This window comes from Pimephales promelas, chromosome 18 (genome assembly GCF_988280905.1).
Source record: "Pimephales promelas chromosome 18, fPimPro1.hap1.1, whole genome shotgun sequence".
In the NCBI taxonomy this organism is placed as follows: domain Eukaryota; kingdom Metazoa; phylum Chordata; class Actinopteri; order Cypriniformes; family Leuciscidae; genus Pimephales; species Pimephales promelas.
This window is the reverse complement of record NC_142786.1, coordinates 156,248-172,716: the sequence shown is the minus strand read 5'-3', so window position 1 is coordinate 172,716 and position 16,469 is coordinate 156,248. Positions and strand designations below refer to the sequence as shown.

The 16,469-nt window shown below is 43.7% G+C and overlaps 2 protein-coding genes and 1 non-coding gene across 4 annotated transcripts; 2 read left to right on the top strand and 1 right to left on the bottom strand.

The window, feature by feature from the left end:
* Positions 1-1,895: 1,895 nt before the first annotated feature.
* Positions 1,896-4,554, top strand: atp5if1a (ATP synthase inhibitory factor subunit 1a). The gene is made up of 3 exons (XM_039664149.2): positions 1,896-2,055; positions 4,095-4,207; positions 4,279-4,554. The coding sequence occupies exons 1-3, from the start codon at positions 1,984-1,986 to the stop codon at positions 4,418-4,420; spliced, it is 327 nt and encodes a 108-aa protein (XP_039520083.2). The 5' UTR covers positions 1,896-1,983; the 3' UTR covers positions 4,421-4,554.
* A 494-nt stretch (positions 4,555-5,048) lies between these two features.
* Positions 5,049-5,120, bottom strand: trnaw-cca (transfer RNA tryptophan (anticodon CCA)). The gene has a single exon. It is a non-coding gene; the product is annotated as a tRNA-Trp (tRNA).
* Positions 5,121-5,761: 641 nt separating this feature from the next.
* Positions 5,762-15,198, top strand: hnrnpr (heterogeneous nuclear ribonucleoprotein R). Of its 2 annotated transcripts, none has more exons than XM_039664144.2 (11): positions 5,762-5,891; positions 7,027-7,214; positions 7,787-7,905; positions 8,735-8,842; positions 9,197-9,310; positions 9,411-9,587; positions 10,662-10,797; positions 11,812-12,017; positions 12,548-12,697; positions 13,684-13,805; positions 14,358-15,198. In XM_039664144.2, exons 2-11 carry the CDS (start codon positions 7,031-7,033, stop codon positions 14,956-14,958), a joined length of 1,917 nt encoding a protein of 638 aa, XP_039520078.2. In that variant the 5' UTR covers positions 5,762-5,891; positions 7,027-7,030; the 3' UTR covers positions 14,959-15,198. The 2 variants fall into 2 exon arrangements, with proteins under 2 accessions (XP_039520078.2, XP_039520077.2); XM_039664143.2 differs by having other exon boundaries at positions 5,819-5,966.
* The last annotated feature ends 1,271 nt before the right edge of the window (positions 15,199-16,469 follow it).

The following is a 16,469-nucleotide window of genomic DNA, read 5'->3' as shown; positions in this document are numbered from 1 at the left end:
AATCAGAGGGTTTATTTTAGAGTTTTTTTAATGAATGAATGAATGAATCAGAGTTTGAGCTGTACTCTGTTTTTAGTGACGTCACGGGGCTTTCCCGCTGATGATGATGATGACAGGTCAACTGCTTCCGGAACTCGTCGCCTTGACAACTCAATTCATATTGTGTGCGAGACTGTGAGTAATGCTGCCACAGAATGTTCTGAACAGAGACAGAGCAAGAATAGAATAGAACAGTAATAATGTTTTAATCTATTATTCTTTGTATTTGATTGATTTCCACATTGATTTTTCAAATCACAGCTGAACAAAAAAAAAATCTGTTATTCATAAAAGACACATATGATCCTTTGCAAATCAGTTCAGTCATACTTTCATTGTTACAATATTTGATTTAAAACGAGACACACTTTATAACTTGCGACCCACATTTGTGCTCATTTTGACGAAACGATCTTTTCACGCAGGAAGTTGGCTAATGTGGACATAAGGTAGTCAAATATAATAGGCTATCGGTAACCTCCATAATTGGTGAACTGTCTTTTTTTTTTTAAGTTCTCTTTTTTAATGCTTTATTTAAACATTCAGTTTACAGAGTAAAAAAACATAACAACATAATAGCACAAAAAAGAAATTAGACAACGATAAACAGGAAAATAAAAAATAAAATAAAATATAAAAAGAGGGCAATACATAGATGAAAATAAATCTAAACATAAAGTAAAAAATTGTAGGACTTACAAATTTTACATGTTTTGAGTGCTTTTGGGTTAAGAGAGGAAGAAATTGTAGTGAAGTAATGTTTTATCTCATGCAAGAACACCGGAAAAATTGGTTTACAATTTGAAAACTTACACTTGTGAATATAAAATCTACACAAGAAAATAAGTAGATTTATAATAAAGCCGGCATTTGAATCAGCTTAAACAAAAATAAATAAATAACGGTTTTGGGATTCATGGAGAAATTCTTCCAGATATTGCTTGAGATAAACGCACTAACATCTTTCCAAAGTTGCCGAGTAAAATTGCATGACCAAAATAAGTGAAGAACAGTTTCAGTGTCATTCTGACAGAAAGAGCAATTTGTGTCAAAATCAGATCTATATTTTTTCTTAAGGAAATTTTTAATTGGGTAAATATTATGAGTTAATTTAAAGGATATTTCTTTGATTTTGTTTGTGAGGAGAAACCTATGTTGCATGGACCATATTTTTTTTTTTAAATGATCAAATTTAAATTTAAATGATCAAAAAGTCCATACCAATATTGACATTGCAGGAGGGACAGAAATAATGTTCTCAAGGAATAGAACTCTTACTTTATAATTTCTTCCTTTTTTTTCAGTGAAACATATCTCACCAATAGGAGTATTGACAGGTTCAGGCAAAGATAATGAACTCAAAGAGACAGTATTATTTTTAAAAAGCATGAGTATGCCAGATGGAATAGCATCCATAACTGTGGCAAACTCTTCGGGAGTTACAGGTATATTATATTCTGAAAGAAACTCTAATTGGTGAACTGTCTCATTCATATGCGCTTAGTGAACGTTGTCAATTCTCACGTGACCCTAATTCAGATTTACACTGGTGACATTCAAAAACTGGATTCATCATCTTCATCATTCATCTTTTTATTCCATCAGAGTTATAGAGAAAATATTCTTGAAAACGAAACTTTTATTTGTGTAAGAAAACCTTAACATAAAACTAAATATGAAGAATACATTATTCTTTAGAATATTTTTTTGGAATATAGCCTATTGTTTGCTCCAAACAAAGCAAAGCACGGCTTCAGCGGGCTGTGTCTGCGCACATGCGCAATGCGTTGGTCTCCGGCCGCAAGGTGGCGCTGATGACGCTGTGATTTGATGGCGTCTAGTTTATTCTGTGGTCGGTTGTTTCCGTGTTCCGAACTGCTGCTTCTGCTCCAGGATCAGGAAGGGCATAAACTCTGCTGTAGTGTGTGTGGTGTGTGTTCAGTCATGGCTCGTCTGCTGCTGAGGGCCAGTGTGAGAGGCTATTTCACCTCACCGCTGAGGAGAGGATCAGATCAGGTACTGGACACCGGCTTCCTGAGGAGAATGCCGAGTATGACTTTATCGTGTACTGCATCTGTCGTTATTCACATTATGTGTTCCCGGAAATAAACCACAGTGCTCATGAGTTAATGACCGGTTTCTTTTCTGAGGTGAAATATTTTCGGGCTGCAGCACTTAACTGAAGGATGTGTTAACTAAGTCACATTTACCTTCTTTTTTTTAATCTGTGGCGGAAACAAGCTTCCATACAATAATAATGTTTTATCTACTAATGCTGTAATGTGTGTGTTCCACTATTGGCGCATGCGCATCGCGAGCACTAACTCTAGCTAGACATTAAATTACATTTAAAATTCTACATGGAACTGAAGAATAATGGAATATAATGTAGTCGGATGAGTGAATGTGAGTTCTGCTTTTGTTTTTCTTTTCTAGAATTTTTAATTAGTGGTGCTTGCAAAGCAACACTATTGTTATTGTCCATACTTATTTTTCTTTTTCTTCTTCTTATTATTCCTTACAAAGTTTGGCTGCCCTTTTGCTGTAGGGCAGACCTCTCTCTCTCCCTAGGAGGATTTATTTAATCAAGCAGCCAACGAGTAATGGCCTAAAATCTTCATAGCCACACCATAGCAACCAGTTACAGCACCCTAGCAACCGTGTGCCATACTAAATTACTCATATACATACAAAACATACTAAAAACTCCTTTTAAAAACAAAATCGTAATCATCTGTTAAAAAATACACGCTGACATCACAGACCTCTGATTGAGGCGTCAAATTGTGTGTATTATTGAGGAGAGGTGTGCTGTGACTTTCCGTAGCGATCGGTTGTACGATGTTCGTCTGGCGGGCGATAAATCGGCCGAAAAAAATGCCCATAGACTTAACATTGGCACAAAATGTTGGGCTCTTTTCACTCTGCCTATTATGCAGCCAACAAGTAGTGACATACTTACTTCATATTCACGCCCTAGCAACCACTTAGGGCAGCCTAGCATGTAAGCAATCAGGTTAAAGCTGCCGTCGGCAACGCTTTTTTATCATATTCAGTGCAATTTACACTATAATTCGACAGAACAACATGAATAAAGTGGTTTTAGAAAAACAAAAAAACGAGCTTCTAACTCAGGGGTGACAACGCCGGTCCTCAAAGTTTAGCTCCAACCCTGACAAATTAGTTTTTAGTAATCCTGAAAACATTGATTAGCTTGTTCAGGTGTGTTTTATTAGGGTTGTCGCTAAACTCTGCAGGACAGTGGGCCTCGAGGACCGGAGTTGCCCAGTCTAACTCCACCTGGGGAGTGTGTTACTTGTTTTGCATAATTCCCCCGCTCCGGTTCATCGGGTCCAATCAGCACAGGGGGGTGTGAGATCGGACTGCCAATCACAGGTCGTGCACACGCCACCCCTCGCGCAAGTTACAATCTTGAAAGGTGTAGATTTACGTGATTTAATTGGGTTCAAGCTGGATCCAGAGCTGGCAGCACTTTTTTTCGACAGGTGATTGTGCGTTATCAACCAGTTAATGTCTTAGTGTTACGTTAGTAAATCTAAGTAGCCTACGTTTGCCCAAATGTGTTGGCATGGATTTTAGCTTACGTTAGCACTTGTTTGGCAGGTTCCTTAGCTTTGTTTGCACTGAAATCCGTGTGAACGTAACGTTAAGGGCCGTACACACCAGGACGAATATCGGCGCACGTTATTTGCCAGCGTTTTTCTAAGCGATTTTCGCTGACGATGAGAGTGAACATGCAAATTCATTCCCTGACATTAGATGGCGCCCAATTGCTCTGCAATACCACTCCATAACAGTTGTCTTTCATCAAGATGTTTGTAGTCGCGTTTGTCATATAGTTCTTTATGTTCCGACACCAACGAGACCAGCAGCTCTATGTTCATCTTGCCTTGCATCTTCCTCGTCTTATTTCTTCCTGGCGTAATCTTCGCTGGCGTAGAAGATTATTGACTTCCTATTGCATATTGTTTGAGGCCAATTTCACCTGATTAATTGAAATAATAAACAATTAACCCTCTCATGCTCCCCCTCAGCTGGGTGATCTGGGTTCGGGAGCTGGTAAAGGAGGAGGATCGGGCGGCTCGATTCGGGAAGCTGGAGGAGCGTTCGGGAAGAAACAGGCGGCCGACGAGGAGCGATACTTCAAGTGAGTTTCAACCTCATCGTTTCCCTCGTGTTTTCTGTTGGTCACGCGAGTAATACGGATGTGTTTGACAGGCAGAAGGAGAAGGAGCAGATGGCGGCTCTGAAGAAACACCATGAAGAAGAGATCGACCATCATAAGAAGGAGGTCGAGCGTCTGCAGAGAGAGATCGACCGACACAAGGGCAAGATCCGCAAACTCAAACACGACGACTGAAACACCACGTCCATCGCCATCAATCACTCCCTGTGCCTGATCTCTCCGTCTGCAGGGCTTTAATCGACCTGTGCAGAAACATGTGCTTTAATAAACCTGTGCATTATCAATAAACCTGTGCAGAAACATCCAGACATCTGAAGTTGATGTGAAGCTCGAGTCGTGTGAACAAACTGCTGGAGAGATATTTTAAGACTGTTTGCATGAGGGACAACATGGGGAATTTTATCTTTTGGGGCAATAATTTGAGCATAGAATGTGTTTATAATTTTTCATAACTAAAAAACGTTGCTGAAATGGGTTTAAGGAGCGTCCTTTACTGATAAAACGATTCTGGGTGATGTTCAAAAAGCAAACTACAGCTCAAAGCTCTCACAACAGCTGGACTCTCTGTATTAGAGTCATTAAACACCAAATGATGTCCTTATGTCCACTTCTGATTATTGTGCTGGAGTTGTGGAACTAGGATTCATGCAAACTTCCAATCTGAAATGTTCAATATTGAGAATAATATCCTAACTGGATCACCATATTAAAGTTTATTAGGTTTATATTATGAGAAGAGAAAGATCGGTATTTCTTCATCTGGGGGGGGGGTTTGTTTATAATTTTGAGTAGCATAATGTATTGACCCCGACGTGATTTGAACACGCAACCTTCTGATCTGGAGTCAGACGCGCTACCGTTGCGCCACGAGGTCACACTCACGCGCTTAAGCTCGAGCCGTAATGACCACCACAACAGAACACACGTCACCACAGCTGACGCATGCGCACTCACAGTCAGCGGCTTAGGTCCGATTTTAATAATCCTTCATAAAATCGATCTTGTCAAATCCTTAATTTCTAAATTATATCGATGAGACATGCGTATTATGTGCGCCTTTAGAAGAAACGACAGTTATTTTAATAACTACTGTTTAGTTATTTTTTGATTGTAACAACCAATTAATGCTCAGTCCTTCTGTAGTAAACCACTCCTTTGTTCACAAATATATTCTTTTTTTATTGTGTTTGTGAATACCCCATTATCTTTTGAAAATGTTGCCAACTTCATTATATACACGCTACACTTTTAATACATTAATAACAAATGGTTTATTAAATATCCATTGTGCTGCTTCTTGAATTCAACTCAATCACACATCCCTCACATTTGTACACAAATAAAAAATAGCCAGAGAAAACTAGACTGGCGACTTTTATCTCAACATTACTCATTTTTTATATATATATATTTATTATTATTATGGAGACAATCGCGTGACAGATCACAACATTTCTATTTCTTCTTTTATATCTGATTATGCAAATCATGTAGTGTGTCAGTTGTGCGCGCGGATTCGCTGCCCCTCCCCCGTGCGTGATGACGCGGCCGGTCCGCCGCGCGAGGAAGTGGCGCTGTTGTTTGAGCGACGGGACCGTCTCGCTGTGTCTCGTGGGTTCACCCGAACAGCATTTACCGTGTTTCGGTGAGTTCTGCCGTTAATGAACCGGGACTGATCGCGCTCAACAGCTTCTCGTGCCGTCCGGTCATCATAATCACGGTGAGTGCGCGCGGCGGACGTGTTTTTTGGCGGGTTTGTCCGGTTTGAATGGTGTGTCTCGCGCCGCTGCTGCTGATGTAGGCCTCGCGCGCGCGGGAATCTCCGTCTCTCCGGTCTAACGGTTTAACGGGTTTATTGTGTGGTCTACGGGAGCCGTGACGGGTAACGGGCGTCACGCATGAGCTAACGATCAACAACGGCCCGTTACGAGCTCCGATCTGGACACACACTAGCGCGTTAGCATCGCGTGCTGCTAGCCTCATGCGCGAGGGGGGCGGATCAGTGTGTGTGTGTGTGTGTGTGTGTGTGTGAGTGTGTGAGAGAAAGAGTGCGCGCGCGTTTATTTGTGTTTTATAAATCTGTGCCCGTGTGGATTCATATATTAAATATATGCTAATGATCTCTAGATTTCATTCGTTCATTATCTGATAAATGCAGTGGTGTGTGTGCGTTTTGTTAGTTGTAAATACAGAATAAACTATAAATGTTTTCTTTAACATGAGATGATCCAATGTGTATGTAATTATGTGGTCACAATATTTAATCATTTTAAATTGCTTTTTTAAAATTGTACATGTTCTTACTGTGTTTTCTGCGACCTGATCCTCCGTGAACTTCTAGAGTTTAATAGTTTAATATTCTTCTAATATAGTTAAATCTTATTGAGCGAAATTTCTCTTAATTCAGAGTTTTAATGGCATGATAAATATGTATATTTTGTATTGCCAAACATTAAAACAACAGAACATGATTTAGAGTGTTTAGTAAAGCACAGAAAATAATACAACTAAATAAAAAAACATTATTATAAATATTCATGACTAGATGAAGCAAATATAATAAATATAGCACAAAACCATAATAATTAAATTAATAAAGGTTAATAATAATACTACCTCACTCTCTCTCTCTCTCTGATTATTGAGAATGCATTTTTTTTACTCTTTAGATAATTTTGTCTTTTATTTTATGATTTTTGTTTAACAGTGTGTGTTCATTGACTGGACAATGTTTTAAAATGTCTCTCTCTCACACACACACTCTCTCTCTCTCTCCTCAGAGTGATGGCTGCTGAGGTCAATGGCAGCTCTGCTCTGGCTAAAGAAGAGGAGGAGCCCATGGACGTGTCGGTCACACACTCGGAGAACACACACTCTGAGAACACACACTCTGAGCACTACCAGACGCTGCTGGACGCAGGTTTGCCGCAGAAGGTGTCCGAGAGCCTGGACAACATCTTCCAGACCGGTCAGTCCAGCTGGAGCCCGTAACACACACACACACACCGTTTGCACATCACACAGGCTTCATTCAATACTTGCGTAATCAAAACTCAAAAACATAATCTTTTTGGGACGTTGTATTTTAAATCACAATGAGCATTTCCCCCAAACCATGCAGATCCTGTGAGAGACTGGTGTGTGTGTGTGTGTGTGTGTGTGTGTGTGTGTGTGTGTGTGTGTGTGTTGTACGTCACATGTAAGGCTCATGATGGGCCGACGCTGGTCATGTGTGTGACGTACAACACAGAAGAGGTTACATCTCTCGCCCACCGCAGCGCCGCCACACACTGGCGGTTTGATATTTTTATTTTATAAACAATTGAGTTGAGTTCGAGAACAGACACTGTTGAACTGAACGTGTCTGTTTAATAAAGCGTTCGCCGAACGAGACCGGTGATGAGGAGATTATCCTCACGGTCACATCCCTATACCCAGCCCTAGGTGTGTGTGTGTGTGTGTGTGATGACCTCTAGCGCGTCTTATGTTGTGTGTGTGTGATGGGTTCGAGCACGTCTGATGCGTAGTGTGTGTGTTCAGGGCTGGTGGCGTACGCGGATCTGGACGAGCGAGCGCTTGATGCGCTGAGGGAGTTTAATGAGGAGGGGGCGCTGTCGGTTCTGCAGCAGTTCAAGGAGTCGGACCTCTCACACGTGCAGGTGAACACACACACACACACACACACCTGTGCAGGTGAACACACACACACACACACACCTGTGCAGGTGAACTAACACTCAATCTCTCACACACACACACACACACACACACACCTGTACCTGTGCAGGTGAACTAACACTCAATCTCACACACACACACACACACACACACACCTGTGCAGGTGAACTAACACTCAATCTCACACACACACACACACACACCTGTGCAGGTGAACTAACACTCAATCTCTCACACACACACACACACACACACACACACACACACACCTGTGCAGGTGAACACACACACACACACACACACACACACCTGTGCAGGTGAACTAACACTCGATCTCACACACACACACACACACACACACACACACACACACACCTGTGCAGGTGAACACACACACACACACCTGTGCAGGTGAACTAACACTCGATCTCACACACACACCTGTGCAGGTGAACTAACACTCAATCTCTCACACACACACACACACACCTGTTTCAGCCGTTTAATCTGATATTTAACCCAAAAATGTTAATTAGCCCATGATTTACTCGCCCTCGAGTCATCTTAGGTGTGTATGACACACAAACACAAACAGACTATATTTTTTGGAACGTCCATCAAAGTGCATCTATGCATATATGTCGGCACTTTTATCATGGATTGATGCACTTTGATGGGCGTCCAAAAAAATATACCCATATAACTCTGCTTGTGTTCGTCTGAGAGAAGAGTCACACACACCTAAGATGACTCGAGGGCGAGTAAACCATGGACTAATTCTTTGGTGACCGATCGGACATCCCTCTGCAGAACAAGAGTGCGTTCCTGTGTGGCGTGATGAAGACGTACCGGCAGCGGGAGAAGCAGGGCAATAAAGTGCAGGAGTCGACGAAAGGCCCGGACGAGACCAAGATCAAGGTACGACACCATCTCTGCGGATACCTCAAACCATTCTGCTATTCGCTCAGGGATTTATCCATGTTTAGATGATATGTGCCAAGTTTACACAACCCGTTACATTTTTATAAACTCACAAATGCAACCAAAATATACAATAAATGTTTAACTAAGAAAAGTGCACTCTTCTGGACACTTGCGTTTGATCTGCGTCGTATCACTAGACGTTTGATCTGTGTATTGTTAGACCTGTAATGTCGGGAGGCAGCCGTTCCTCATCACACAGACTGAGTATTTCATTCGATCTGCATGTTCTGACCCGTGTTCTCGTGTTCGTGTTCTGGCCCGTGTTCTGACTCATGTTCTCTCCCGCAGGCTTTGTTGGATCGGACCGGATACACACTGGACGTCACCACGGGTCAGCGGAAGTACGGCGGCCCGCCTCCAGATGAAGTGTTCTCCGGCCCACAGCCCGGCATTGGCACCGAGGTCTCATTCTCACACACACATGTGCATGCACACACACACACACACCAGTGCTTCACTCTGTGCTGAGCGCTCGAGCTGACCTGTGTGTGTGTTCCCGCAGGTGTTTGTGGGTAAGATCCCGCGTGACCTGTATGAGGACGAGCTGGTTCCGCTGTTTGAGAAGGCCGGTGCGATCTGGGATCTGAGGCTCATGATGGATCCGCTCACCGGGCAGAATCGCGGCTACGCCTTCATCACGTTCTGCAACAAAGACGCCGCGCTGGAAGCTGTCAAACTGGTGCGCGCCTAGGCTCCACTTCACAGCGCTATACATTCAGGAAACATCATACAGTGTAGATCGGTGCTATACAGTCAGGAAGCATCATACAGTGCAGATTGGTGCTATACAGTCAGGAAGCATCATACAGTGCAGATTGGCGCTATACAGTCAGGAAGCATCATACAGTGCAGATTGGTGCTATACAGTCAGGAAGCATCATACAGTGCAGATTGGCGCTATACAGTCAGGAAGCATCATACAGTGTAGATCTATGCTATACAGTCAGGAAGCATCATACAGTGTAGATCTATGCTATACAGTCAGGAAGCATCATACAGTGCAGATTGGTGCTATACAGTCAGGAAGCATCATACAGTGCAGATTGGCGCTATACAGTCAGGAAGCATCATACAGTGTAGATCTATGCTATACAGTCAGGAAGCATCATACAGTGCAGATTGGTGCTATACAGTCAGGAAGCATCATACAGTGCAGATTGGCGCTATACAGTCAGGAAGCATCATACAGTGCAGATTGGTGCTATACAGTCAGGAAGCATCATACAGTGCAGATTGGCGCTATACAGTCAGGAAGCATCATACAGTGCAGATTGGCGCTATACAGTCAGGAAGCATCATACAGTGCAGATTGGCGCTATACAGTCAGGAAGCATCATACAGTGCAGATTGGCGCTATACATTCAGGAAGCATCATACAGTGCAGATTGGTGCTATACAGTCAGGAAGCATCATACAGTGCAGATTGGTGCTATACAGTCAGGAAGCATCATACAGTGCAGATTGGCGCTATACATTCAGGAAGCATCATACAGTGCAGATTGGCGCTATACATTCAGGAAGCATCATACAGTGCAGATTGGTGCTATACAGTCAGGAAGCATCATACAGTGAGGTGAACTATGAAGCTGCTCTACTCAGACAACAGTGAGGATGTTAGTAACACTGTAAATGTACTTATATATTATTAAACACAACACGATCACGACAGGCGTGCACATTTTACATCACCGATTATTGTTGGATGACGTGCATATATAATCAGTGGAGGTTTTGTGTGTGTGTTTCCCATCAGTGTGATAACTACGAGATCCGCTCGGGGAAGTACCTGGGCGTCTGCATCTCCGTGGCCAATAACCGTCTGTTCGTCGGGTCCATTCCCAAGAACAAGACCCGGGAGAGTATCCTGGAGGACTTCGGCAAAGTCACCGGTGTGTGTGTGTGTGTGTGTGTGTGTGTTACACCATATACCGGTGCCAGAATGGCAATGCGATACCCTGCTATTAAAAACAATACAATATTATATTTTATTAGTAGCGGTACTTTGAAGATGAACTGAACTGAAACTGAACGGGTCCTACCATGCCAGTGACGTCATCAAAATCGCCTGCGCTCTTAAACTAACAAGTGCAAATTTGTGTGTTGCTTAAAAAATAGTATATTAATATTTTTTATTAAAATTTGTGTAATTTACTTTTAATTGTCAAACACCTTTTCAACGTCAAAGATTGACAGAACTTTAAATAATTTGAGCATTTCTTTATTTGCGTCTGTGTGACGGAGTCAGTGTGTGTGTAGAGTTCTGCTTCTACTGTTTACATTCACTAAACAACGTAAAATTAACCGTGAAATATATATGCGCATCGCTTGACAAACTTAATTGCAGGAGGAGCGCGGGACGTTTCTCTTTCGCGGATCATTAGGTTCGAATCGTCTAAATACTGTGTGAAGCGCGTCCTGCGAGTGTTCTCGTAAACGCAGTCGGTGTGTATTTAGTGAACGTAAATGTTTGTAAAAAGAAATTGTAGCACTGATTATTTTATTTGTCATTGTTTGTATTTTTGCATTTTTTGCTTATTTTTAATAACAAGGATAAACATTTTATAAAATCTGTGTTGTACTTATAAAATTACATTTAAAAATTATTAAATGTCTCCTATCATTAAAAATGAGATTTTGGTCATCCAATCAGTTCAGAATTGGGAAAGGTTAGCAAATCTTAAGTGATGAGTGATGTAACGGGGAGGGAACGGTCCAGTGAGTTCTGACGGTTTATTAAAGTATGAAGATGAATGGTAAGTTCTGTTTGTTTTTCCCGTGGTATCGATTGAGTATCGGTATCGAGGTATTTTAGTCTGGTGTCGAAGTCATAATGTTGGTATCGTGACAACACTAGTGTCCCGAGGTGGAGGCTGACGTGTGTGTGTGTGTGTGTGTGTGCGCAGAGGGCCTGCAGGAGGTGATCCTCTACACGCAGCCGGACGATAAGAAGAAGAACCGCGGCTTCTGTTTTCTGGAGTACGAGGACCACAAGTCTGCGGCCCAGGCCCGGCGCCGGCTCATGAGCGGGAAGGTGAAGGTGTGGGGGAACCCGGTGACCGTGGAGTGGGCCGACCCGGTGGCTGAGCCCGACCCCGAGGTCATGGCCAAGGTCAGACACACACACTACACTGGGCTCATGCTACACTTTATTAAGCTGTTTATTATCCATTTATTACCTTTTTGAGCATAGACCTGAAAATGAAGCTTCCACCCTAAACTGTAAATCTTGAGTGACTGAAGTTTGGTCCTCCTCAGAGACGACACTCGGCAGATTAGTGCTGAAGGGAACTTACAATACACAAAAATACAAATTTCATAAATCTAAACAAGCTTTGTTCAAAATTAGAGCTAGATATCTCATAAAATGATCTTTCAGTGAGATGTTTATTATCATAATAATACAATATGTATAATGATGTAATGGTTTTAGAACATAATTGTGCTTATACTTAGTTTTTGAAAGATACCATTTAAACGGTGGCTGTCATAAACTTGACGTGTTGAGGTTGAAAACGTGAGGTTTTGTTTACGCATCGAGGACTCTCTGTCATGCAGAAGAACACAGGAACCCACAGCTGTGTTCACATCGACTCATGTGTTGCGTGTGTGTGTGTGTGTGTGACGGTGATCTGTCCTCAGGTGAAGGTGTTGTTCGTGCGTAAGCTGGCCACGCCGGTGACCGAGGAGCTGCTGGAGAAGACCTTCTCCCAGTTCGGGAAACTGGAGCGCGTGAAGAAGTTGAAGGACTACGCCTTCGTTCACTTCGAGGAGCGCGACGCTGCCGTCAAGGTACACACCCGCGACACTGGACCGGTCACTCATCAGACTCGTCATGCTGAACCGCACTGGAAGTGTGTGTTCGTCAGAGTGAATCTTATATGAGCTTAAACATGCAGAGCTGTGACCAAACATGTCCAAATACTGTTCAGGCTGGAACACACCGAACTAGCGCTGATGAAAGCCGCCGGGGGAAAGCTGCACACCGAGAGAACTGCAGCCGACTGTCAGCTAGCATGCGCGTTCTGCGCCGGCGTGTAAATGAGCCAACTGTCTATTTCAGCAGATATTCGTCATTCAAAAGAGAAACCGAAGCTGCAGATACACACACCGTAAACTTAGCAGTGCTTACCGTTTAAATATCAGTCCTGCTAAACACTTATTCCAGTCCGCTCATGCTAATATTGAAATATCCGCTAAGGAACACTCGGGTAAGATTGCGTAACATAAGAACAGCCTTCTATCTGGAGAGTTTGGAAGTCTTTGCTCGCTGTTTTGCTTTTATTCTCGTTCACTGACTCGTTCACTAAGCTGAACAGCCAATCAGAGTTCCTCTTTCACCGACGGCCCGACAGCGATTCAGCATGTGGAATCGGCCGAACCCGAGCCGACGAGGACCAGCTCCAGCCGGCGGTGAGAAACACACTGAGGAGAGCGAGTCGGCCGGCGGCGGCGTGGGGCGGTCCAGGCTTAGACTTCATTATCTCTGCAATGGCCATTAAGAGTCGAGTCCAGTTCAGTCCAGTTCAGTTCAGTTGGACGTTATTGTCCATCTGTTTGTCATAGAGTGGACTCTTGTCTTTGACCCTGGTGACCAATACATTCGCATTAATGCCTGAAACACATCACACATTACCAGCACTAACACACAACTAACAGGTACACAATTAAACTCTAGAATACCAGCCGTTCTATTGTACTAACAAACAAAATAAAGCATTTAAATTAACTCGAGTAACGGTTATTAATTAACTCTAAATTCTGAATTGTGTGTGCAGGCGATGCAGGAGATGAACGGTAAAGAGCTGGGCGGCGAGGAGATCGAGATCGTGTTGGCCAAACCTCCAGACAAGAAGAGGAAAGAGAGACAAGCAGCCCGACAGACCACCAGAAACACCGGGTGAGACACACACACACACAGACCAGCAGAAATACAGGGGTCACATGACCAGGGTAAAGACTGACGAACGAGACCGTGGTGAAGGGTTTGTTACTCAACTGAGCAATGTAGAAACAGACATTACAAGATGATTGAATAAAACATTTCAGCTGCTCAGATTATAATCAGGAACTTTGTTATCGAGGATATCTTACAAATCTGAGCAAAAGTCTCGTCTCGCCCCCCTAACACACACACACACACACACACACACACACTATTACAGCAGAAAATAGCTCTAATGTGGCACTCACAGCACAGTTAGCTTGGCTGGCTAGTTAGCCACACTAGTGCACAGGCCAGCACTATTGGAACTGCCAGTGTAGTTACTAACCCGTACATATAGTTATTTAATATTACTCAGTACTTAAATGTATAATTAGTGTAACAAAGACACCGTAAAATAAAATGTAACCCTATTTTATACTGTTTTTACAAACGAGGATGTCCCTAAACGGAGGTTTATTGAGGTTTATGGGTAAAGTTTTGTCTCAACGGCGTGTGTGTTTCTAGGTATGACGACTACTACTACTACCCTCCCCCCCGTATGCCTCCTCCGGGGCGCGGCCGTGGGCGTGGCACGCGCGGCGGATACTCTTACCCGCCCGATTACTACGGCTACGAGGAGTACTACGACGACTACTACGGTTACGATTACCACGACTACCGGGGCGGCTACGACGACCCCTACTACGGTTACGACGACGGCTACACCATGAGGGGGCGGGGCAGTCGCGGCAGCCGTGGAGCTCCGCCCCCTCCCAGAGCCCGCGCGGCTCCGCCCACCCGCGGCAGGGGGTACGCTCCGAGGGGCGGGGTCCCGATGGGGGCCGGGCGTGGCCGCGGGGGCCGTGGCGGGCCCTTCCAGCCACCCAGGGGTCGTGGCATCAGAGGCGCGCGAGGAAACCGCGGCGGGAACGTGGGCGGGAAACGCAAGGCCGACGTGTTCAACCAGCCGGACTCGAAACGGCGCCAGACGAACCAGCAGAACTGGGGCTCGCAACCCATCGCCCAGCAGCCCTTGCAGCAGGGCTCCGACTACGCCTCCAGCTACGGCTACAGCAACGACTCGCTCGAGTTCTCCCAGGACTCCTACGGCCAGCAGTGGAAGTAGAGGCGGAGCACTTCCTCTCGCCTAGCGCTGGATGAACTAGCGGCTGCGCTACCCAGGCGACACTGAGATCTTGAGAATGTGACGCGTTGAGCGGGATCACAAACGCCTCTGATTGGCCGTTGTTCACAAGCTCATGGGCTAACGCACGCGCACTTGAGTGTTTTGAGTATAATCAAATTATAAGGTGTTTTCTTTCTTTACTTTTTTTGTTGTTGTTTGTTCATATGTTTATTTTGATTCGTGTTTAAAAGAAAAAGGGAAAAAAAGAAAGCAGGAGCGTTTGAAATCAGAGGATCGGGCATTTCAAACACTCCTGTTTTTATTTTTATTGCAGGAATAACAAAATTACAAAATACACACATCGACAAATAAACAGAAACTACAATATAAACAAACTAAAAAAGAGGTAACGAAAGGAAATGCCTTATAATTTGATTAAAAATTACGAAGCGCTGACTCGTGAACACAACGGCCAATCAGAGGCGTTGACGATCCCGCTCAAAGCGTCACAGGTTTAGATTCCGCGTCGACTCGGTCGCTAGTTCGTCCAGCGCTACTCCCGCCCCCCTGAGAATCAAGATGGTGATTGGCCAGCAGTGTTTGTTTGACTTTTCTATCCTCTAGCCCTGTAGACCCCGTCGTGGCCCTCACACTGACCACTTTTACCCCTCATCTTCCTCTTTTAAACTCCACATGAACATTTTAAAGAAGACACTGATCCTTCCGTGTGCGAGGACGCTTGAATCATGAAATGGCCTTCCAGAAGAAGTGTTGTCCTCGTGCTCGTCTCAGTGCTAGTGGCGTAGGGACTCGCGTGTACATAACGGCTTAGACTAGAGCTTCGTTCAGCGTTTGGTGTTTTTGCAGAGTGGAGAACAGGTCCACGAGAAGGAAGAGTTTTGTAGCAGGATTTGCTGTTAAGTGTCTGTTAGCATTTCTAGAAGTAGTTGAATTGTGTTTTTTAAAAACTGATATACTGATATTATAACTTCAGATGTTTTTTTTCCATTTGGGATTTGCTGGTGAGGGTTTTGGTCCGGCTGACCCTAAGAGCCACGGCCGCTGGTCTGATGTTTGTATTTATAACTTTTATTTTTTGTTTGTTCGGTTTCAATAAAACTCAATCAAGCAACTTCCTCTGCTTCCGGGAACTCTAGTTCTGTGTCATGATGATGAGAGACAAGACTGTGTGTGTGTGTGTGTGTTTGAGAATGGGCGTGAGAAAGGAAGAGTGTGTGTGTGTGTGTGTGTGAGAGAGAGAGAGAGAGAGAGAGAGAGTGTGTGTGTGTGTGTGTGTGTTCCACCTGACCCCTGCTGCTTGTGTGTGTGTGTGAGTGATAATGACTTATTTCCAGGACAGATGTGTTATAATATACACTATTGTTGATTCAAATGTTGAATATTTGTGTCCAATAGTCATTCATCTTTAATTATCATTAATACATTGATTATTTTATATGGGCTTCATTCACTCAGTCTGAATGTGCATCAAACACACAAGCTCAGGGTTT